General features: G+C 33.9%; 1 protein-coding gene across 1 annotated transcript in view; it reads left to right on the top strand.

Annotated features, from left to right (window-relative positions):
• LOC122857605 (multiple C2 and transmembrane domain-containing protein) overlaps positions 1-19248 on the top strand; it is a 95685-nt gene that overhangs the window by 52814 nt on the left and 23623 nt on the right. The window contains 1 exon segment of the mRNA XM_044159864.1: positions 16772-16963. Coding sequence (XP_044015799.1) covers positions 16772-16963 — 192 coding nt within the window.

Here is a 19248-nt window from a genome sequence, read left to right as displayed (position 1 = left end):
AGAATGGGCATATTAAATCCAATAAGGCCCCAAAATTGGAAATAAATATGACCATTGCTTTTGGCCAAAAAAAATAAAGAAAATGAGCATCTCACAAGCCAATTGGATTCAGAACTTCTCGTTTTATCTCAAAATAACAAAAAGTCACAGAAAAGCGAAAACATAAGTGTCCTACGGAACACTAAAAAAACAGACACAATCTTGGCAAATTTTAATAGGCCAATCTTGGCAAATGTTAATGGGCCAATGTTAGAATGGTGTAACGCGCCAGGCCCGGCGTATGAGTGGCCCATTAACGGAAGAATTTCGCCATGCATCGGCCGTTGCATGGCCGCGTTGTAGTCTCCTACACGGGTTGTAACTAATTTTCTGACCTCCACGGCGAGAACTATTGGCCAAGGTTTACAACAAGGATTTCTCACCATCCTACTCCAAATCACCGGGGGGAGCCATGTTGTTATCTCGGAAGCGAACTGCCGTATACTCCTATAGGAGTAACGAGAACAAAACGTGAACCTAACTCAGTTTTAGAAATGGTAGAGGGGCGCGGTCTACCCGATAACCCGTGTAGGAGACTACAATACGGCCATGCAACGGCCGATGCATGGCAAAATTCTGCCATTAATGGGCCACTCATACGCCGGGCCCGGCACGTTACACCGTTCTAATATTGGCTGCCATTAATGGCCCATTAAAATTTGCCAATATTGTCCCATTAACGTTTGCCAAGATTGGCCCATCAACATTTGCCAAGATTGGCCCATTACTTGCGAAATCAATTATTTTTAAATATAAAAAAAAAAATATATTTTTTTTTTCAATTGCATTTATAGATTCTCGAGTCCAACGCTGTTTTTTTTTTTATAATAAATGTTTTTTTTTTCTGCCTCTCGCCGGGCGCGAACTCTCGACCTAATGCCTAAACCTATCCTAAACCTATGCTTCAACTAACTGAGCCACGAGCGCGATATATATATTTTGGAAGTTTTTCGTTCTCTTGTAGTAATTAAGTTCACTCGTAGACTTGGTAGACTTTTTGATGTGTAAACATCTTTAGGCGCGGGTTGGGTATGGAGTAAAAGGAAAAAAATTGAGTTTAGACGTCAGATCCGGTAACGGATCTCGGCAGGACTCCATTTTCTGTCAGTCTACATTGCGCCATGCAGCGCCATGTTAATCGGTCGGTAACCGTTACCATCAGGCGATTCCTACACGGAAAGATTATGAAATACGTAACCAAACCTAAAGGGAGCTATCGTGAATTACATACGTTGTAACCGATTTTCTGACCTGCACGGCGAGAACTATCGGCCAAGGTTAACAACGAGGATTTCTCACCATCCTCCTCTAAATCAGTGGGGGGAGCCATGTTGGTTATCTCGGAAGCCAACAGCCGTAGGAGTAACGAGAACGAAATACGAGAACCTAACTCAGTCTTGGAAATGGTAGAGGGGCGTGGTCCACCTGATCGGACTATGAAATACGTAACCAAACCTGAGGGAACTATCGTGAACCAAGTATAGTGTGTTATATACGCCTATATTACATTGCGACTATACTATAGCAAAATACTGACGTCACAAGTATCATAAGTGTAGGAGCAAATATTCTACATGTGAGATATGTATTTTGTATAGGGAACCATACAGCGAACCATCCGTGACCAGGTCTTACACATATGTTGCCATTGCAATAATAATATATCTCAATATTATTATTATTGTTATTATTTACAGCGATCCATTCGTGAACTCAAACATACACATTTGTGTGTGATGATGTTCTAACCATCACATACACATTATGTTGCGAGAATATAATAATAATTATTATTATCATAAGAGAGCCATATAGCGTGATTATTAGTATTAGTTTGTCATTGGAAATCCGGACAGAGCTTCACCAGGACTTAACGTCTGATATCTAGGGAACCTTTACGAGAGATCCAACGATGTCGAGAAAACCAGTAGTGAACCAAGAGAGCCAGTCAAGAGAAGAGAAGTGATCAGTTCGAGAGCCAGACAAGTTGTGTCGTCTAACGATAGCGTTCTGTACTAGGCTACTGTGAGTCCTCCGAATCCCCACTCGCGCGCTCTCCCACCTATCGTCCCGGACATGCGCAGCACGCTTTCCTAGCCCGTAGCTAAAAAATAAATGTTGTTTACCGCATAATTTTTCTGGCTACATTAATTTCTTAGCTACATCTTTTCCTTAGCTACTGCTCTTTCTGAGCTTCTGCTTTTCCTTGGACAATATTTTTTTTTAGCTACATTTTTTCCTTAGTTACTGCTTTTCCTTGGACATTGTTTTTTCTTACATAAATATATTACATGTAATTTACTTTGAACAATTAAGTTGTCCAAAAAAAAAGCAGCAGCTGGAATAAAGATGTAGCTGAAAAATAAATGTTGCTTACCGCATAATTTTTCTGGCTACATCTTTTCCTGAGTTACATCGTTTTCTTAGCTACTGCTTTTCCTTAGACATTTGTATTTTTTAAAAATTAATTTACATGTATTTTATTATTAAGAAATTAATGTAGCCAGAAAAATTATGCGGTAAGCGACATTTATTTTTTAGCTACATCTTTTTTCTAGCTACTGCTTTTTTTTCGGACAGCTTTATTTTTTGAAGTAAATTACATGTAATATATTTATGTGAGAAAAAATAATGTCCAAGGAAAAGCAGTAGCTAAAGAAAAGATGTATCTAAGGAATTGAGGTTGCCAAAGAATTATATTTTCAGCAACATTATTTCCTTAAATTATAATTCTTTGGCAACCTTAATTCCTTAGCTACATCTTTTCTTTAGCTACTGCTTTTCCTTGGACATTTTTATTTATTCTAAGAATAAAATACATGTAAATTTATTTTTGAAAAATACAAATGTCCAAGGAAAAGCAGCAGCTAAGGAAAAGATGTAGCTAAGGAATTAAGGTTGCCAAAGATCTATAATTTAAGGAAATAATGTTGCTCAAAATATAATTCTTTGGCAACCTCAATTCCTTAGATACATCTTTTCCTTAGCCACATCTCTTTCTTAGCTACATCTTTTCCTTAGCTACTGTTTCACCTTGGACATTATTTTTTCTTACATAAATATATTACATGTAATTTACTTTGAAAAAAAAGCTTGTCCAAAAAAAGCAGTAGCTTAAGAAAAGATGTAGCTAAGAAATTCATGTAGCCAATTGAATTATAGGACAAGCAACTTTATTCTTCTAAATACTGCTTTTCCTTGGTTTTTTAATTCATTCACAAATGAAATCGATGTTATAAATGAGTTAAAAAATTAACGAACATAAGATGGGCAGTATGAATTGGCGCATGTTTGTGGCTCCACCTTCAGCCTTTTTTTAGTCTCGTTTCGACGTCGAATCGAGGCTAAAAACCGGTTATACCGAGACAGAATAGAAAAATACCTTAAAATTCATTAATTCTGTTGTTTTATAAATAATAATTATTTGTTTATCTATAATTTACAATAAAACTCTATAAAACAATTAAATAATAACGTTTTTGAGTTTTTTTTCAACTTTTCTTTTTTTGAGCCTCGTTTTAGTCTTGTTCCGACGTCGAATAGCGTAACATCCCGACATCGAACAGAGCTCGCTCCCGGCGTCGATCCGAGCGTAAAGCCTCGATCCCCGAGTCTAATTTCTACCTGGGGCTGATCTCATGCCAGAGTCGTTTTCCTACCATTAATCTCATCCCGGAATAATTCCTCCACCATCAATTTCATGCCGGAGTAATTTCTCCAGAAATGGGCGAAAAACGGTGTAATGCCTGGGTAATGCCGGAGAAAGCCATAGAAATATTGCTACCAGGGTAGTCCATTGATATAACAGTGAATTCAGGGACTGTCCTCAAACTACTGATTTTGTATATATTTAGATATACACTTAGTATTAATTTGCGATATTAATTAATTCAATATAATAAAATTATTTTTACAATGAAAATCCAAGCAGCAAGTTATTATAAATTTTATTTTACATCACTTACTCGTATCATATTCATTATTTTTATGATAGAACTCATCCATCACTAATTCTGCCAGAGGGATGTTGAAATATTATGGAAACTGGAAAAATATTTTTAAACAAAGTTTATGTGTAAGTCCACTAAAAAATTAAGTGTTGATGATTAAGTACGCAATAATAAAAAAAAAAATAAACAATAATTTCTCAGAGATGCATGTACATTAGGGTGTTTTTTTTTTTCGATATTTTTTTTTCTCTTCACCCATCTTCATACAAGTTTATACAGCTCTAAATCATGCCCAGAAAAAATTTGAACTCAATTGAAAAATATTTAGAGGTGGTTCAGGGGTCATTTGTTTTTTCCATTTGATTAACATGGGTTTAATACACTTCATTCACCATTTTGAATATGGAGACTTTAATTTTTGACCGTTCAAGTTCGCGTTGGTCTTATTTTATAGAGTATTAAATTTTATAGCATATAATATTCATAGTTTTGATCATTTACAATTTTGTTTTTCAGAAAAATTGTAAATACTACCTTTTTGAAGCATTATTTCACTATTTTTTTTAATTGAGTTCAAATTTTTTCTGGGCATGATTTAGAGTTGTATGAACTTGTATAAAGATGGGCGAAGAGAAAAAAAAATATCGAAAACAAAAAACACCCTAATGTACATACAATACATGACGTTTCCACGTCATGAGTTTGTCATTATTTCGCACTGATTAAATTGTTGTTGGATACATATTGTTGTAAAATAAAACTCAAGAATCAACCCATTTATGATATAAAATACAATTTATAATAACTTGCTGCTTGGATTTTCATTGTAAAAATCAATTTATTCTATTAAATTAATTAGATTGCGTATTAGTACTAAGTGTATATCTGAAAATATACAAAATCAGTAGTTCGAGGACAGTCCCTGAACTCGCTGTTATATCAATGGACTAGTCCTCAAACTGCAATATGCACAGATTCATCAGTTCATACGTATAATATATGAATTTGTGCATATCTTAATTTGAGGACTAGTCCATTAATATAACAGCGAATTTAAGAACTGTCCTTAAAATACTGCTCTCGTACATTTTCAGATATACACTTAGTACGAATTCGCAATTTAATTAATTTACCAAAATAAAATGATTATTACAATGAAAATCTAAGCAGCAAGTTATTATAAATTGTATTCAATACCATTAAAACGGTTAAACATTGAGTTTTTCCTTGTAACAATATTCATCCATCAACAAGTTAGTCAGTATGAAATAATTACAAACTCATGCCGTGACTGTGTTGCATGCACATGCATCTTTGAGAAATTATTATTAAATATTTCTTTTATTATTTCGTACTTAATCTTCAAGACTTAATTTTTTAGTTGATCTCCACTTAAACATTGTTTAAAGACTTTTTCAGAAACTTGTTCAACATCATGGAATCGTCAATATCCCAAAGTGGCAGAATTATTGTTGAATAAATTCTGTTATAAAAGTACTGAATATGCAATGTGATAGTGATGTAAAATGAAATTTATAATAACTTGCTGCTTGGATTTCCATTGTAAAAGTCATTTTATTATATTAAATTAATTCAATTGCGAATTAGTACTAAGTGTATATCTCAAAATATACAAAATCAGTAGTTTAAGGACAGTCCCTAAATTCGCTGTTATATTAATGGACTAGTCCTCAAACTACGATATGTATGAATTTATATACTTATACGTATAATATATGAATTTGTGGATATCGTAGTTTGAGGACTAGTCTATTGATATAACATTGAATCCAGGGACTGTCCTCAAAATACTGATTTTGTATATATTTAGATATACACTTAGTACTAATTTGCGATTTCAATTATTTTCATGTAATGAAATGATTTTGACAATGAAAATTCAAGCAGCAAGTTATTATAAATTCTATTTTACATCTCTATCGTTGCATATTCATTATTTTTGACAGATCTTATCTAACAATAATTCTGTCAGTTTGGGATAGTGACAAACTGATAATGCTTAAATAGCATGTATTCTGGCAAAACTGTCTTTAAACAATTTTTGAGTTAAACACCACTTAAAAATTAAGTCTTGATCATTGAGTACAAAAAAATGGAGTAGAGAATGGAATGATTAGATTTTTAATCAAAATCTAAGCAGCCAGTTATTATGTTTATTATTTGACATTTCTATCTATTCCATTTTTTTGTCCTCAATGTTCAAGACTTAATTTAAAAAAAAAAAAAAAAATTTAGTTTCTTTTATATCCGTATATGAATATTTAAAATAAAACTGCAAGAAGTATTATTTACTATTCTCATTAATTGACTCGAATAATTAATATACTTATGCAGGTATTAGTTAGTATCATCCGTACTCAATTCTTCAATATTAAAATAATATTCTTAACTAATAATTCAGAGAAAAATCCAGTATGACTTTAAAACTATTATATGTATCAAATTAAAAAGTAATACCAGATTAATCATAATAATAGAACTAGCTTTTGGAAATTTACAAGTTTGAAATCCTGACTGATCAAATAATGTCCCCAAAATCGCTCTTAAACTAAATACTTTTCTTGGGGATTGTCCTCAAAATCTATGCCTTTATCAATAGTTTATTTTAAGGACATTTCTGCATTTTGAGGACCGTCCCTGAAAATTATAGAGAAAAATTGAGGGTCTTGAAATAATTCAAGAATAAAATATTTTTTTTGAGGACGGTCCTTACACTAACGTTGTCACCTAAAAAATAACGGGGACCGTCCTCAAAATGCAGAAATGTCCTCGAAGTCCTGGATAAATGACTGAAATGGACCTCAAAAGCACGTCTACACATACATATAAGGATATATATAAAATTCCTTTAGTACGCTTCGACCTATTATGAGTTCATTTTAAAAAGAAAATATAAGCATTATTTGCATTTCTTGGCCAGCTTTCTTCAGTAACGATCAGATCATCGATTTTTTAATTTATCAAATTCACTTGGTGTTTTAATGTTAATTCACTGTGATTAACAAAAGAATTAACATTTAATTGTCTAACATTCATGTATATTGGAAAACTTGGTACTGTTGAAAGTTTTTTACTAGATAATATTGCATAACCAAAATTATCATTGAGATAATTATAAAAAATTTTCTTGACGATTATTTGATGGTTTTGAATAAACTGGTTTTACATTAATAACATGCATGTAAACAATTTTATTTGATAAGGGTTGTGAATTATAAAATGATGAAATTTGATATGTGGTCGTACATTATTATTTTTTCCAAACAATGTTGTTTTACCAGTATTTGTTTCATTTATCCAATTACTCAAATGAATTGTTATATCTTGAATTATTTCATCAGTATCACGTGGTAATAATTTATCATTTAATTCGCCAATTTTATGAAACTCAATACATGCTTTTATTGCTGCTGAACGTTTTGCAAATCTAAGTGATGACATAATATCACCATTTATTGTTTCATGTAATGGTGATATTAATGGAAATTTTAATAATACCAAGTATAAAAATTCATCATCTTCAGGATCATCAACGTAAGCAACATCGTCTTCATGACGTTTAACTTTATGTAGTACAAGTGTTGGTGTACAATTAATACATTTTGATGTATCAAGTGATGAACAATATCTATTAATTAATGATACTGCTGATACATCTATTCATGATGAACGATAACCATTTGATGAAATAAATGTATATGGTTCAATTTTATTATTACATATGTTTTTTTCTGTTTTATTCTATCAATATTGTCATCATTGCTAGCAGTAATATAACATTTTAATAAATTTTTAGTTCAATTTAAATATGTCTTTTAACTTTCTATCATTTGATGAAATAAACATTGTAAATGAACATGATGAATCTCTTGCCCGTCCTTTACTTTGCACGTATGATCGAAAATCAAGTGGTGGATCATAAAGTATTATTAATGAACATGATGGTATCCCGGGAAAAAATTCCGACGATCGTTGACGATCGTATATGCACGATCGTGAAAGAGAACGTTATTGGGGGTGATCGTCGACCCAGGTAGGAGTTCTCGGGCTTGAACAACTGTGCCAGGCTTGTGCGAGGGTCGTGTATCGAGCCTGGGGAGCACAGGCTTGACACAAGCTTGTGCCCATTGTTTTCTCCGGCCTTACACGAGCCTCGTTAACACAGGCTTGACACAAGACTGTCCCCGTTGTCTTTAACCGGCCTCACACAGGCCTCAATAATTCAAGCCGGTGTCAAGCCTGTGTTTTTTGTTTTCCCCGGCCTCACACGAGCCTCGTTAACACAGGCTTGACACAAGACTGTCCCCGTTGTCTTTAACCGGCCTCACACAGGCCTCAATAATTCAAGCCGGTGTCAAGCCTGTGTTTTTTGTTTTCCCCGGCCTCACACGAGCCTTGTTAACACAGGCTTGACACAAGACTGTCCCCGTTGTTTTCAACCGGCCTCACACAGGCCTCAATAATTCAAGCCGGTGTCAAGCCTGTGTTTTTTGTTTTCCCCGGCCTCACACGAGCCTTGTTAACACAGGCTTGACACAAGACTGTCCCCGTTGTTTTCAACCGGCCTCACACAGGCCTCAATAATTCAAGCCGGTGTCAAGCCTGTGTTTTTTGTTTTCCCCGGCCTCACACGAGCCTTGTTAACACAGGCTTGACACAAGACTGTCCCCGTTGTTTTCAACCGGCCTCACACAGGCTTCAATAGTCCAAGCCGGTGTCAAGCCTGTTTTTTTTGTTTTCCCCGGCCTCACACGAGCCTTGTGTCAAGCCCGTTTTACCAAGCCTCACACGGAACTTGACTTGTGCATATATTCAATTAAAAAAAAAAAAATTAATTAATTAGATCTATAAATTGTGAATAGACATTTTAAATAAAAATTATTAGGTTTTGACTATCGTGCCAGGCTTTTACAAGGACTGTGTATTGACTCTCGAATAAATTCATCCATATAAAAAATTTTGACTGACTCTTTCATGAATCCCCCGTGGTCGACTTGATAGAGCATTGGAGTTCCACGTGAGAGACCTAGGATCGATCCCCCGTTACGCCGTTTATTTTCGTTCATATAATCATCGTTAATTCAAATTGTATCGCGTAAAAATAATAATGTCAAATTAAATTAATAATAATTGTTTATTTATATTTTTTTATAATTTTTTTTGCAAGCCGGTGTCAAGCTTCTGGGAACACAAGACTGTGTCAAGCCTGGGAACACAAGATCGTAAGTCCTTGAACACAAGCCTGTGCCAAGCCTGATACACTAGTCCGACACCAGTAAATACATCGTGAACATTCCAGACTTGACACAGGCTTGTGTCACAGGCCTGACACAGGCCCGAGAGCCGGGTAATCAGGCTTGTCCCAGGCTTGTGCCCGTCGTCACTTCCTACCTGGGGACGATCTTTAAAGATTTTCACCGTTCTGTGACGATCTTTAAAGATCTTCAGCGATCTGTGACGATCTTTAAAGATAAAACAAACTCGATATTGCTTTCTAAAATTTCGTAAAATATTTATTTAAAGGAGTTTAAATTGTTTTTCATTGTTTTATTTTTTTTATGATTAATTTTTCTGATCGTCCACGATCTTTGATGATCTTAAAATATATTCTGCGATATTCGAAGATCGAAAAACCTTAACAGGTCGCTGAAGATCTTTGAAGATCGTCACAGATCGGTGAAAACCTCTAAAGATCGTCGACGATCATCCGAGACGTGGACAAAAGCGTTGTCTCCCACGATCGTGCATATACGATCGTCAACGATCGTTGGAATTTTTTCCCGGGATATACCTTCATCAGGAACATCAGTTGCAATTAAACAATTTGTTATACCTTGACGAAAACGTATTAATGTTTCTTTATTCCACTTAGCAATATCATTTGTATCTTTTAGGATGTGATACAATACTTTTGTTTTAAAACGACGTGTTACAAATATAATACAACAAAATTTTTTTTTAATATCACGTTTATTCCAATAATTATTTAATAAATTTAATAATTTTAAAAGTTTGTCATTCTAATTATTTGTTATACGTTCATAATCATTTATATATATTTTTTTATTCATTTCGTTTATCATTAATTTTCTTAATACTGTTAATTTGATAGAATTATAAATTAATTATAAATAAAATACAATTAATAATAAATAGAATATAATAAAATTAATATACTTTTTTTTATATTATGTTGGCTCAATATGTGAAATCAAACTTTGACGTTTTATTATATTTCATTTGTTTACATTTTGTTATTAGTTCAAGTTTAAAGACAAAATTATAGAGGCACTAGACAATTTACTGACTAACACCAGAATTTTATATACACTAAATTTAAACTTTTGTTTTGGTTTTTAATCAACAGCAGTTTATTTAAGATTTGGACGATTAAAACTTGATAAAAACCATTTTGGTTTAGTCATATTTAATTGATGTAATATATCACTTCCCAGGTAGGAAGTGACGACGGGCACAAGCCTGGGACAAGCCTGATTAACCGGCTCTCGGGCCTGTGTCAGGCCTGAGACACAAGCCTGTGTCAAGTCTGGAATGTTCACGATGTATTTGCTGGTGTCGGACTAGTGTATCGGGCTTGACACAGGCTTGTGTTCCCAGGCTGGACACAGTCTTGTGTTCCCAAGCTTGGCACAGTTTTGTGTTCCCAGGCTTGACACGGGCTTGCAAAAAAATTTATAAAAAAATATAAATAAACAATTATTATTAATTTATTCAGTTAACATTATTATTTTTTACGCGATACAATTTGAATTAACGATAATTATATGAACGAAAATAAACGGCGTAACGCGGGATCGATCCTAGGCCACTCACGTGAAACTCCAATGCTCTATCAAGTCAACCACCGGGGTATTACTGAAAGAGTCAGTCAAAATTTTTTATATGAATGAATTTATTCGAGAGTCAATTCACAGTCCTTGTAAAAGCCTGGCACGATAGTCAAAACCTAATAATTGTTATTTAAAATTTCTATTTACAATTTATAGATCTATATTAATTTTTTTTTTTTTAATTGAATATATGCACAAGTTAAGTCCCGTGTGAGGCTTGGTCAAACGGGCTTGACACAAGGCTCGTGTGAGGCCGGGGAAAACAAAAAAAACAGGCTTGACACTGGCTTGGACTATTGAGGCCTGTGTGAGGCCGGTTGAAAACAACGGGGACAGTCTTGTGTCAAGCCTGTGTTAACAAGGCTCGTGTGAGGCCGGGGAAAACAAAAAACACAGGCTTGACACTGGCTTGGACTATTGAGGCCTGTGTGAGGCCGGTTGAAAACAACGGGGACAGTCTTGTGTCAAGCCTGTGTTAACAAGGCTCGTGTGAGGCCGGGGAAAACAAAAAACACAGGCTTGACACAGGCTTGAATTATTAAGGCCTGTGTGAGGCCGGTTAAAAAAAACGGGGACAGTCTTGTGTCAAGCCTGTGTTAACAAGGCTCGTGTGAGGCCGGGGAAAACAATGGGCACAAGCTTGTGTCAAGCCTGTGCTCCCAAGGCTTGATACACGACCCTCGCACAAGCCTGGCACAGTTATTCAAGCCCGAGAACTCCTACCTGGGTTGTAACCAGTTGGCATTAATATAAATGTATCATATTTTAATAATGCTGAATTTATTGCTTGAAGTTGATTCGGACGAAAATTATAAAGACCAAATATTCTATGGAATAATTTTAACATTTTTAGTGAATAATTGTAATTTAAACTATCAAATTCATCACTAAGACCATCATTTTTGATTTAACTGATACTTGAGAACTTGATTGTTCAACTGAAGATTGTTGACTATTGCCAAATACTGGAAGATCTCTCAATTCATTCAATTCTTTTATAAAAAAATCATCATCATCGTTGTCAAACATATCTTGAAATTAACACTTTTGTCTGCCTCAACTTCAGGTGTTGAATTAAATTCAATCATAGTTGACTCTGGACTTTTTTCGATTTGATATTTGTCATTTTTGTTTGATGAATCACATTTATTAGATTGCAAATTGAATAATGGTCTTGAAATGTTATTTGTTACGTGCGTTTCAACTGATGGAGATGGAATTTCTTTTGTTAGTGTAGGTGATTTGATAATTGATGATTCACTTCGTCTTTTTTCCCATAAACTATTTATTTGAGCCATTGTTTGGTGTACTTCAATAAGATCAGATTTTTCAGTTCGTAATCCACCCATTAATTGATTTGTTTCAATTTTTTGAATCCAAGATGATAGTGTATTATCAAGCCCAAGTCGTTGTAAATTAACTTTAAAATCAGGTCCTTGTCATTTATCTGTACTTTTTTTAGGATACATTCTTCTTTATTAATAGGTTTTCCCAAATCATCATCTGATGAATCTGACAGAAATTTTGTTGGCTTTTTTATTGGTATTTTATGTTCTTGTGAATGAACAATTCTTTTTTGGTGGTATTTTTATTCTTTGAGCTTGTGAATTTCTCGATAATTTTGTTGGACTAGAACTGTCATTATTATCTCATTTTTTTTTCTTTCTAAACTGTGTGTTTTTAATTTTTGTGATGATTCTGTTTTGCATGTAGTTAATAAGTCATCACTGTCAGATGATGAATCAATAATATGTCTTCTTCTATGATACACTGGTTTGTCCATTGGTGGTATTAAATTTTCTTTTTCACTGTCAACTTTTATTTCTCTACCAATTACAGCTGACTGATCCATTGAGTCATCAATAACATAAACTGTACTTGAAAGTAATTCGAGAACCTAAGGAATCACCTGAGTTTTTCTAAAATATACATAAAATATAAATATCTATATATATATAAATATCTATATAAATATCTATATTTTCTGTGACCAAAACAAATCATTTTTTCATCATTAGCATCATAAAAGTTGTTATTTTTAGGTCTTGACATTACCCAAAGTTTATAAATATTTTTCTAACCTTTGTGATGAAGGTTTTTACGGAGGCTAGGAGCCATAGGCTCAGCCGCAATATTGAATTTATCAACCAAAAAAAAAAAAGTATATAGCTTTTGAACCACTGAACTCAGAGAGTTTGTTCTTAGCTCAAAAGAAGCGCCTCTAAAAACTATTTAAAAACCATTATAAACTTTTCTCCTGTCAATAATACTTTTTGAAAAAAAAAAAAATATCGATACTTGGAAAATGTTCGTTCTTTTTCAAAATTTAATACCATCTAAACTATGAATCGGAGAGTATAAGTTACGAGGGTTGCTATGACCTTCAGAAATTTCTCTATCATATTCTATTTCTTTGAAATAGATTAGCAACCAAATTAAAAAAAACAGACGTTTATACAAAAATTTTTCAATGGTGCAAAAAACGGCGCCAGCAATTACTCGTCATCAAATTAAGATAGAGACTTCATTTTAGGCTCAAAAAATGCGTCTTCGAAAACTCTATCGTCCGCATAATGGACTTTTTCTGCTATGAGCAATAGTTTTTGAAGCAAAACAAAAAACCTTGGAATTTAAAAAAAAAAAGACATTTTTTTTTTCTCTCAAAAAGTATGCATCCATATGGAACAGAAATTTTCTGAAAAGCACTAGATCTTCTGAAGGAGCTACTTTTGAGCCTAATACGAAATTTCTATGTTGATAATAACTCTGAATATGGCGGTCCGCAAAAAACAAAAAAAAAAAATGGAAAAAAACAAAAAAAAGGCGTCAGCAATAACTCGTAAAAAAAATCAATATTGAGACTTCGCTTTAGGCTCAAAGAATGCGCCTTCCAAAACTCAATCGCCCACAACATGGACTTTTTCTGCTATAAGCAATAGCGTCTGAAACAAAACAAAAAAACCTTGAAATTTGGAAAAAAAAATCACAGAAAAAATATTTTCCAGAAAACACTAGACAGCTTCTTGAAAAAGCTTTTTTTATGCTTACTACAAAGTCTCTATGTTGACAATAACTCCAAATATGGCAGCCCGATAAAAACAAAAAATGGCGCTCTATTTTATCTTGTGACAAATCTAAGAATAGTTATCTCTTGATTCGAATTGAAAGCTATCGACCAATGGCTGAGAAAAGTATGTGACTTACCTGTTAATTTCTTTGGCTACATTAATTGCTCATAAATTAACAGGTAAAACACACCGATTCCTTAGCCATTCGCCACCAGTAATAACTTTCAATTGAGCCTAATACAATGATTCTATCTTCAGTATCCTGAAAGTTATAGCATTTTTAATCAATTTTTTTACAATTTTGAAAAAGTAGGCAATAAATAACTTAACGTAGAATTGGATTGAAGACTTCGTAATAGGCTTTCATTTTGCGTCTCAAAAAACTCTATCGCCTGCATTGTGGGTTTTTTCCGCTATCTTCAATAGTTTTTGAGGAAAAAAAATAAATCTCCAAAATTTAAATAACAATTCAAAGCAAAATGTTAAATTGAAGACATTACGAGTAGATCATTAGAGTTTCGAAAAATATATAAATGGAAAAAAATTAAACAATAAAATTAATCAGTAGGTGATAACAGCGACATGATAATAGGAAGTAGAAATCGTTTTTTTTTTTGTCATTTGAATAATAAGATTGTTCGTAAAATGTGAGCCTCGTCGTTTTTTTAATGTTCTCGTGAAACAGAGCCTGTGACGTCTTTTTGAAAATTCGTTTTAAGTGTGTTTGCCTACATTGTTATTAACACATATATCTTTCAACGTTTTAGAAGCCTATACAGTAAGCACGTTGAATATATTTTTCTATAGAATCACAAATACCCCAGTTAACCACAAATTTCCGGTTTGCAATTTTGGTAAATTTCCGGATATTTTCCGGAAATCGTACGTTTTGGATTGCTACGTAAATAACGTTTTTTATATATATTCTATCTAATATGATAAATACGATTTGGCTCCAATGTATTGAATACATAAATTTTTTACATCTAAAAAACGTCTCAAAAATCTCTATTCAATAGCTTTTTTTTTAGTTTCAAAGAGAGGCAACAACAAGTAATCCTACCCAGGTAGGAGTAAACGATTGTGCCAGGCTTGGCACAAGCTTGTGCACAAGGCTTACATGCTTGTGCTACAAGCTTGTGCCAAGGTTGCTAAGCGATTGGAAATGTGCCTATGTTACAAGCTTGATGACAAGCCTTGTGCCAAGGCTCGTGTCCCAGCCTCGTGTCAAGACTCGTATTCCAGCCTTGTGCCAAGGCTTGTGCCTCGGGCTTGACTCAAGCTTCCAAAAACAATTTTTAAAAAAATATAAATAAATTATTATGGTTAATCTATTATTATTGTTAATTTAATAATTCCGACATTGTTATTTTTTAATTCAGACAATTCTATTAAACGATAATAATCAAACGAAAAACTAGGGACGCGACGCGGGATCGATCCGGGGCCTCTCACGTGGAAGTCCAATGCACTATCATGTCGACCATCGGGGTATTGATAAAGTGGTCGTCAAAATTTTTTATATAAATAAATTCTATTGAGACTAAACACACAGTCCTCGCGAATGCCTCACACAATAGTCAAAGCCTGATAATTTTTATTTGAAATTTATATTAAATTTATATATCTAATTACTATAATTTTTTTTTTGAGTTAAATATATGCATAAGTCAAGTCTCGTGTCGGGCTTGGTGAAACAATGGGCACCAGCTTGAAACAAGGCTGTATTACGAGGCTCGTGTGAGGGCGGGAAAAATCAAGAGGACAGTCTTGTGTCGAGCCTGGATTAACAAGGCTTGTCTAGTGACTGGAAAAACAGGCTTGACACAACCTTGAAATTTTTAATCTTGTGTGAGGCTTGGAACTAACGATTAACACAGGCTTGGTACAAGCCTGGGCTAACAAGTCTTGTGCAATGACTGTAAATACAGGCTTGACACAAGCTTGGAGTTTTTAACCTTGTGTGAGGCTTGGAATTACCGATTGACACAGGCTTGGTACAAGCTTGGACTAGCAAGTCTTGTGCAATGACTGTAAATACAGGCTTGATACGTGCTTGGAATTTTTAACCCTGTGTAAGGCTTGGAATTAACGATTGTCACAGGCTTGGTACAAGCCTGGAATAACAAGTCTTGTGCAATGACTGTAAATACAAGCTTGACACGAGCTTCGAATTTTTAACCTTGTGTGAGGCTTGGAAATAACAATCGACACAGGCTTGGTACAAGCCTAGATTAACAAGTCTTGTGCAATGACTGGAAAAATTTTCTGTGCCAAGCTAGGCACATTCTAGTCCACCAAGGCTAGGAAACACAAGCTTGTAACAAGCCTGGCACGGCCGTTCACCCTTGTGGGATCCTACCTGGGTAAATTGCTTTTTTTTACGTCTAAAGTATAATTTGTTATTACGATGCACAGAATGATTTTTCAATCGTTTTATAAAAATATATATGAAATGTTAAATTCGTAACGTTTGAGAAAGACTTATTCTGAAACATATTAGACACGTATTTTAGGTATCGGTTCATAATTGTAAATGGATTGATAGATTAAAAACGTTTATACAGAAACATTTCGGAATCTATTCACTTAATATGTATCTTTAACGTTAATTTTAAATCATTTTCGATTGATTTTTGAAAAAGACTAGAGAAACGTATTATTTAAATATTCAGTAAATTAAAAACTTTCTATACGTTTTATAAACATTTCAAATACCGTTCTGAGCATCGTTCCGAAAAAAAATGTATTAGAGATTAATTTCATAACGTTTCTTTGTTGATCGGGCTTTTATATTCCTTATTGTATTATAACATTTAACTATTTTTTTTCTTTTTTTTAGGTTTTCGATTATGACTGGGGCCTTCAAGATGATTTTATGGGTGCTGCGCCATTAGATCTTACTCTTTTAGAGCTAGGCCATGCTCAAGATATAGTACTGAGCTTAAAAGATCCAGCGAAACCACGTCAGAATTTGGGTGAAATCTTCTTAACTGTAACACTTTGGCCAAGGAATCAACAGGAAAAAGAACAGGTACATGATAGGGAGCCGAATTGAATTGATTTAAATATTCTGATTAGTACACTGAGAAATTTTTTTGATAAAAAAAAGAAGAATAATTCTTGACGGTAGAAATAAACTTCTTGGCAAAAACATCTTTGAAGAAAGAAATGAGTTGTTTAGATGGTTTGTGTCAAGAAACAAACTTCTAAACGTCAACCACGTTACTCCTTATTAATAATTGAAAAATCAAATATTTAATTGCATCACAGAAATAAAAAAAATTGAAAAATGAAGTGATCGAGAGTTTGATAAATGAAGAGAGTTTGATCATGTGTGAATTGTAAAAAGGGTTTTTTGAAATACGGAAAAAAACATAATTATTATTTGCTGCTTTTGTAACTGAATGATCAAGTTATCAAAAATACTCAATCATGAAAAACTGGATAGTGAAATAAAAAATATTCAAACTACCCGAGTGGAAATTGAATCCGGCTTGGCCGGATCCTGATCTGAATCGGATCCAGTATGGCTAAGGTAATCCGGATCCGGGTTTCCTGACACTTTTCGGATCCGTTATGGCTAAGGCTAACCGGATCCGGCTTTCCTTACTCTTTCTCGATCCAAATCGGATCCAGATTGCCGGACTTTAATCGGACTTTATTTTTTTATTCAAAGTTATCTCCGAGTTCAGTCAGGTTTGGCTAAGGCTAACCGGATCCGCTTTCCCTGATTTGAAACGGATCCAACTCGGCCAGCCTGATCCGATTCGGATATGTAATCAGGTAAATCGGATCCGACCTGGATCCGAGTCGGACTGAAATTTCCACTCGGGTAAACACCCACAAAATTGTCATGAAGAAATGAATTTTGCTGCAACCGTGGTTGCTATGATAATAAAAAAATAATAATAAATAATAGTGGCAGTTTTTAGGGTAGCGGAGCACGAGGGATAGTGGATCACGAAGGGTAGTCGCGTATGGGCTTGCGGAGTTTTGTGGGTTAGCTTGTCGGTGCTCGAGGGGGGAACGGACGCAAACGGTCCAGAGGGGACGGGGGCAGGTTAAAAAAAACGACTCCTAAATCATTTTTGAAGTGAAACTTCTTTTTGGAGGGTAGGTGGAAGAAAAATTAGTCACGAAAATCGGGGACGGAAGTAGTGTAATGAAAACTGAAACGTTGAATGAAACGTGGAATGTAACACAGTATACATATAGCATAGGCAACGTGGCATGAAATACAGTCTAGTACAGCTTGAGATGAAGAAAAAAAAAAAATGCATGCGCATAACTGGAAAAAAAAAAAAATATATCGCCTCATAGTATTGGTCTCATGGTTGTCATCAGGTGTCATAGCCGGCACCATAGCATTATCATTGTCGAAATTTTAGAATATCAGTTGTATTTATATTTTTTGTAAGCTGTCATTATCAAATTTTTGTTTTGAAAATTATTTTATTTCATACTAGTCAAAGGTAGTCTGAGTAATATTTTCGTGGACTTAAACTCTCCTGAACTCAAACTAAATATCTATGCCAAATTTCATGTCAATCGGGCCAATAGTTGACGTGAAACTGCGTTTCCACGGCCACGTCTTTTTATTGTATAGATATACATAACACTATAATAAATAGGTTCATAAGTACATATATAAAAATATAACAATAAAAAATAGTATATTAATCTCTATTCGGAATCGTTTAATATGAACGCAAAACGTTGTAAGAAGACGGAAAAAATGTCTGTATCATCACAAATCTCTAATGAATCTAAATTGGATACTGATCCCAACAAATTGAATGTTGATCAGAATAATGAAAACAAAAATGGTAATTTAATACTTATTCTTCAACACTTGATTTAAATTGTAATTCAAAAATATCACATAAATAGGTATTCTTGAAAAAACAAAAACCGATCTAACTTAGCTTTAACATCTTCACCTGTTTCAAGCACTCAACGTTTACGGCAATACCGGGCTGGACAACGTGAAAAAAAAATTACAGGAAAATCCCAATGCCATATCAGCCCTAACAGCTACCATTTTATCAAGTATACTATAAAAAAAAAAATTCTATATTTGATAACAAAACGTCTTGAGAAAAGAATTTTCGTTATGGGAAACTTTTAGTTTTGAAAGAAGAAAAAAAGTTCTCCTTATGAATAAAAAACTTTTTGTAATGATAAAAAAACTTCTTGAAATAACTGCTCAAAAGGTCCTGGATTTAGACGCATCTGCTGATTAAAATAAAGAAAAAAATTATTTATTTGACATTACTTTTGTTAATTAACAGAAGGCCTTTGCAATTTTACATCGTG

The sequence above is a fragment of the Aphidius gifuensis genome, linkage group LG5 (genome assembly GCF_014905175.1).
Source record: "Aphidius gifuensis isolate YNYX2018 linkage group LG5, ASM1490517v1, whole genome shotgun sequence".
NCBI lineage: Eukaryota > Metazoa > Arthropoda > Insecta > Hymenoptera > Braconidae > Aphidius > Aphidius gifuensis.
Note: the sequence above shows the minus strand (reverse complement) of the source record. Positions and strands in the feature narration are given on the sequence as shown.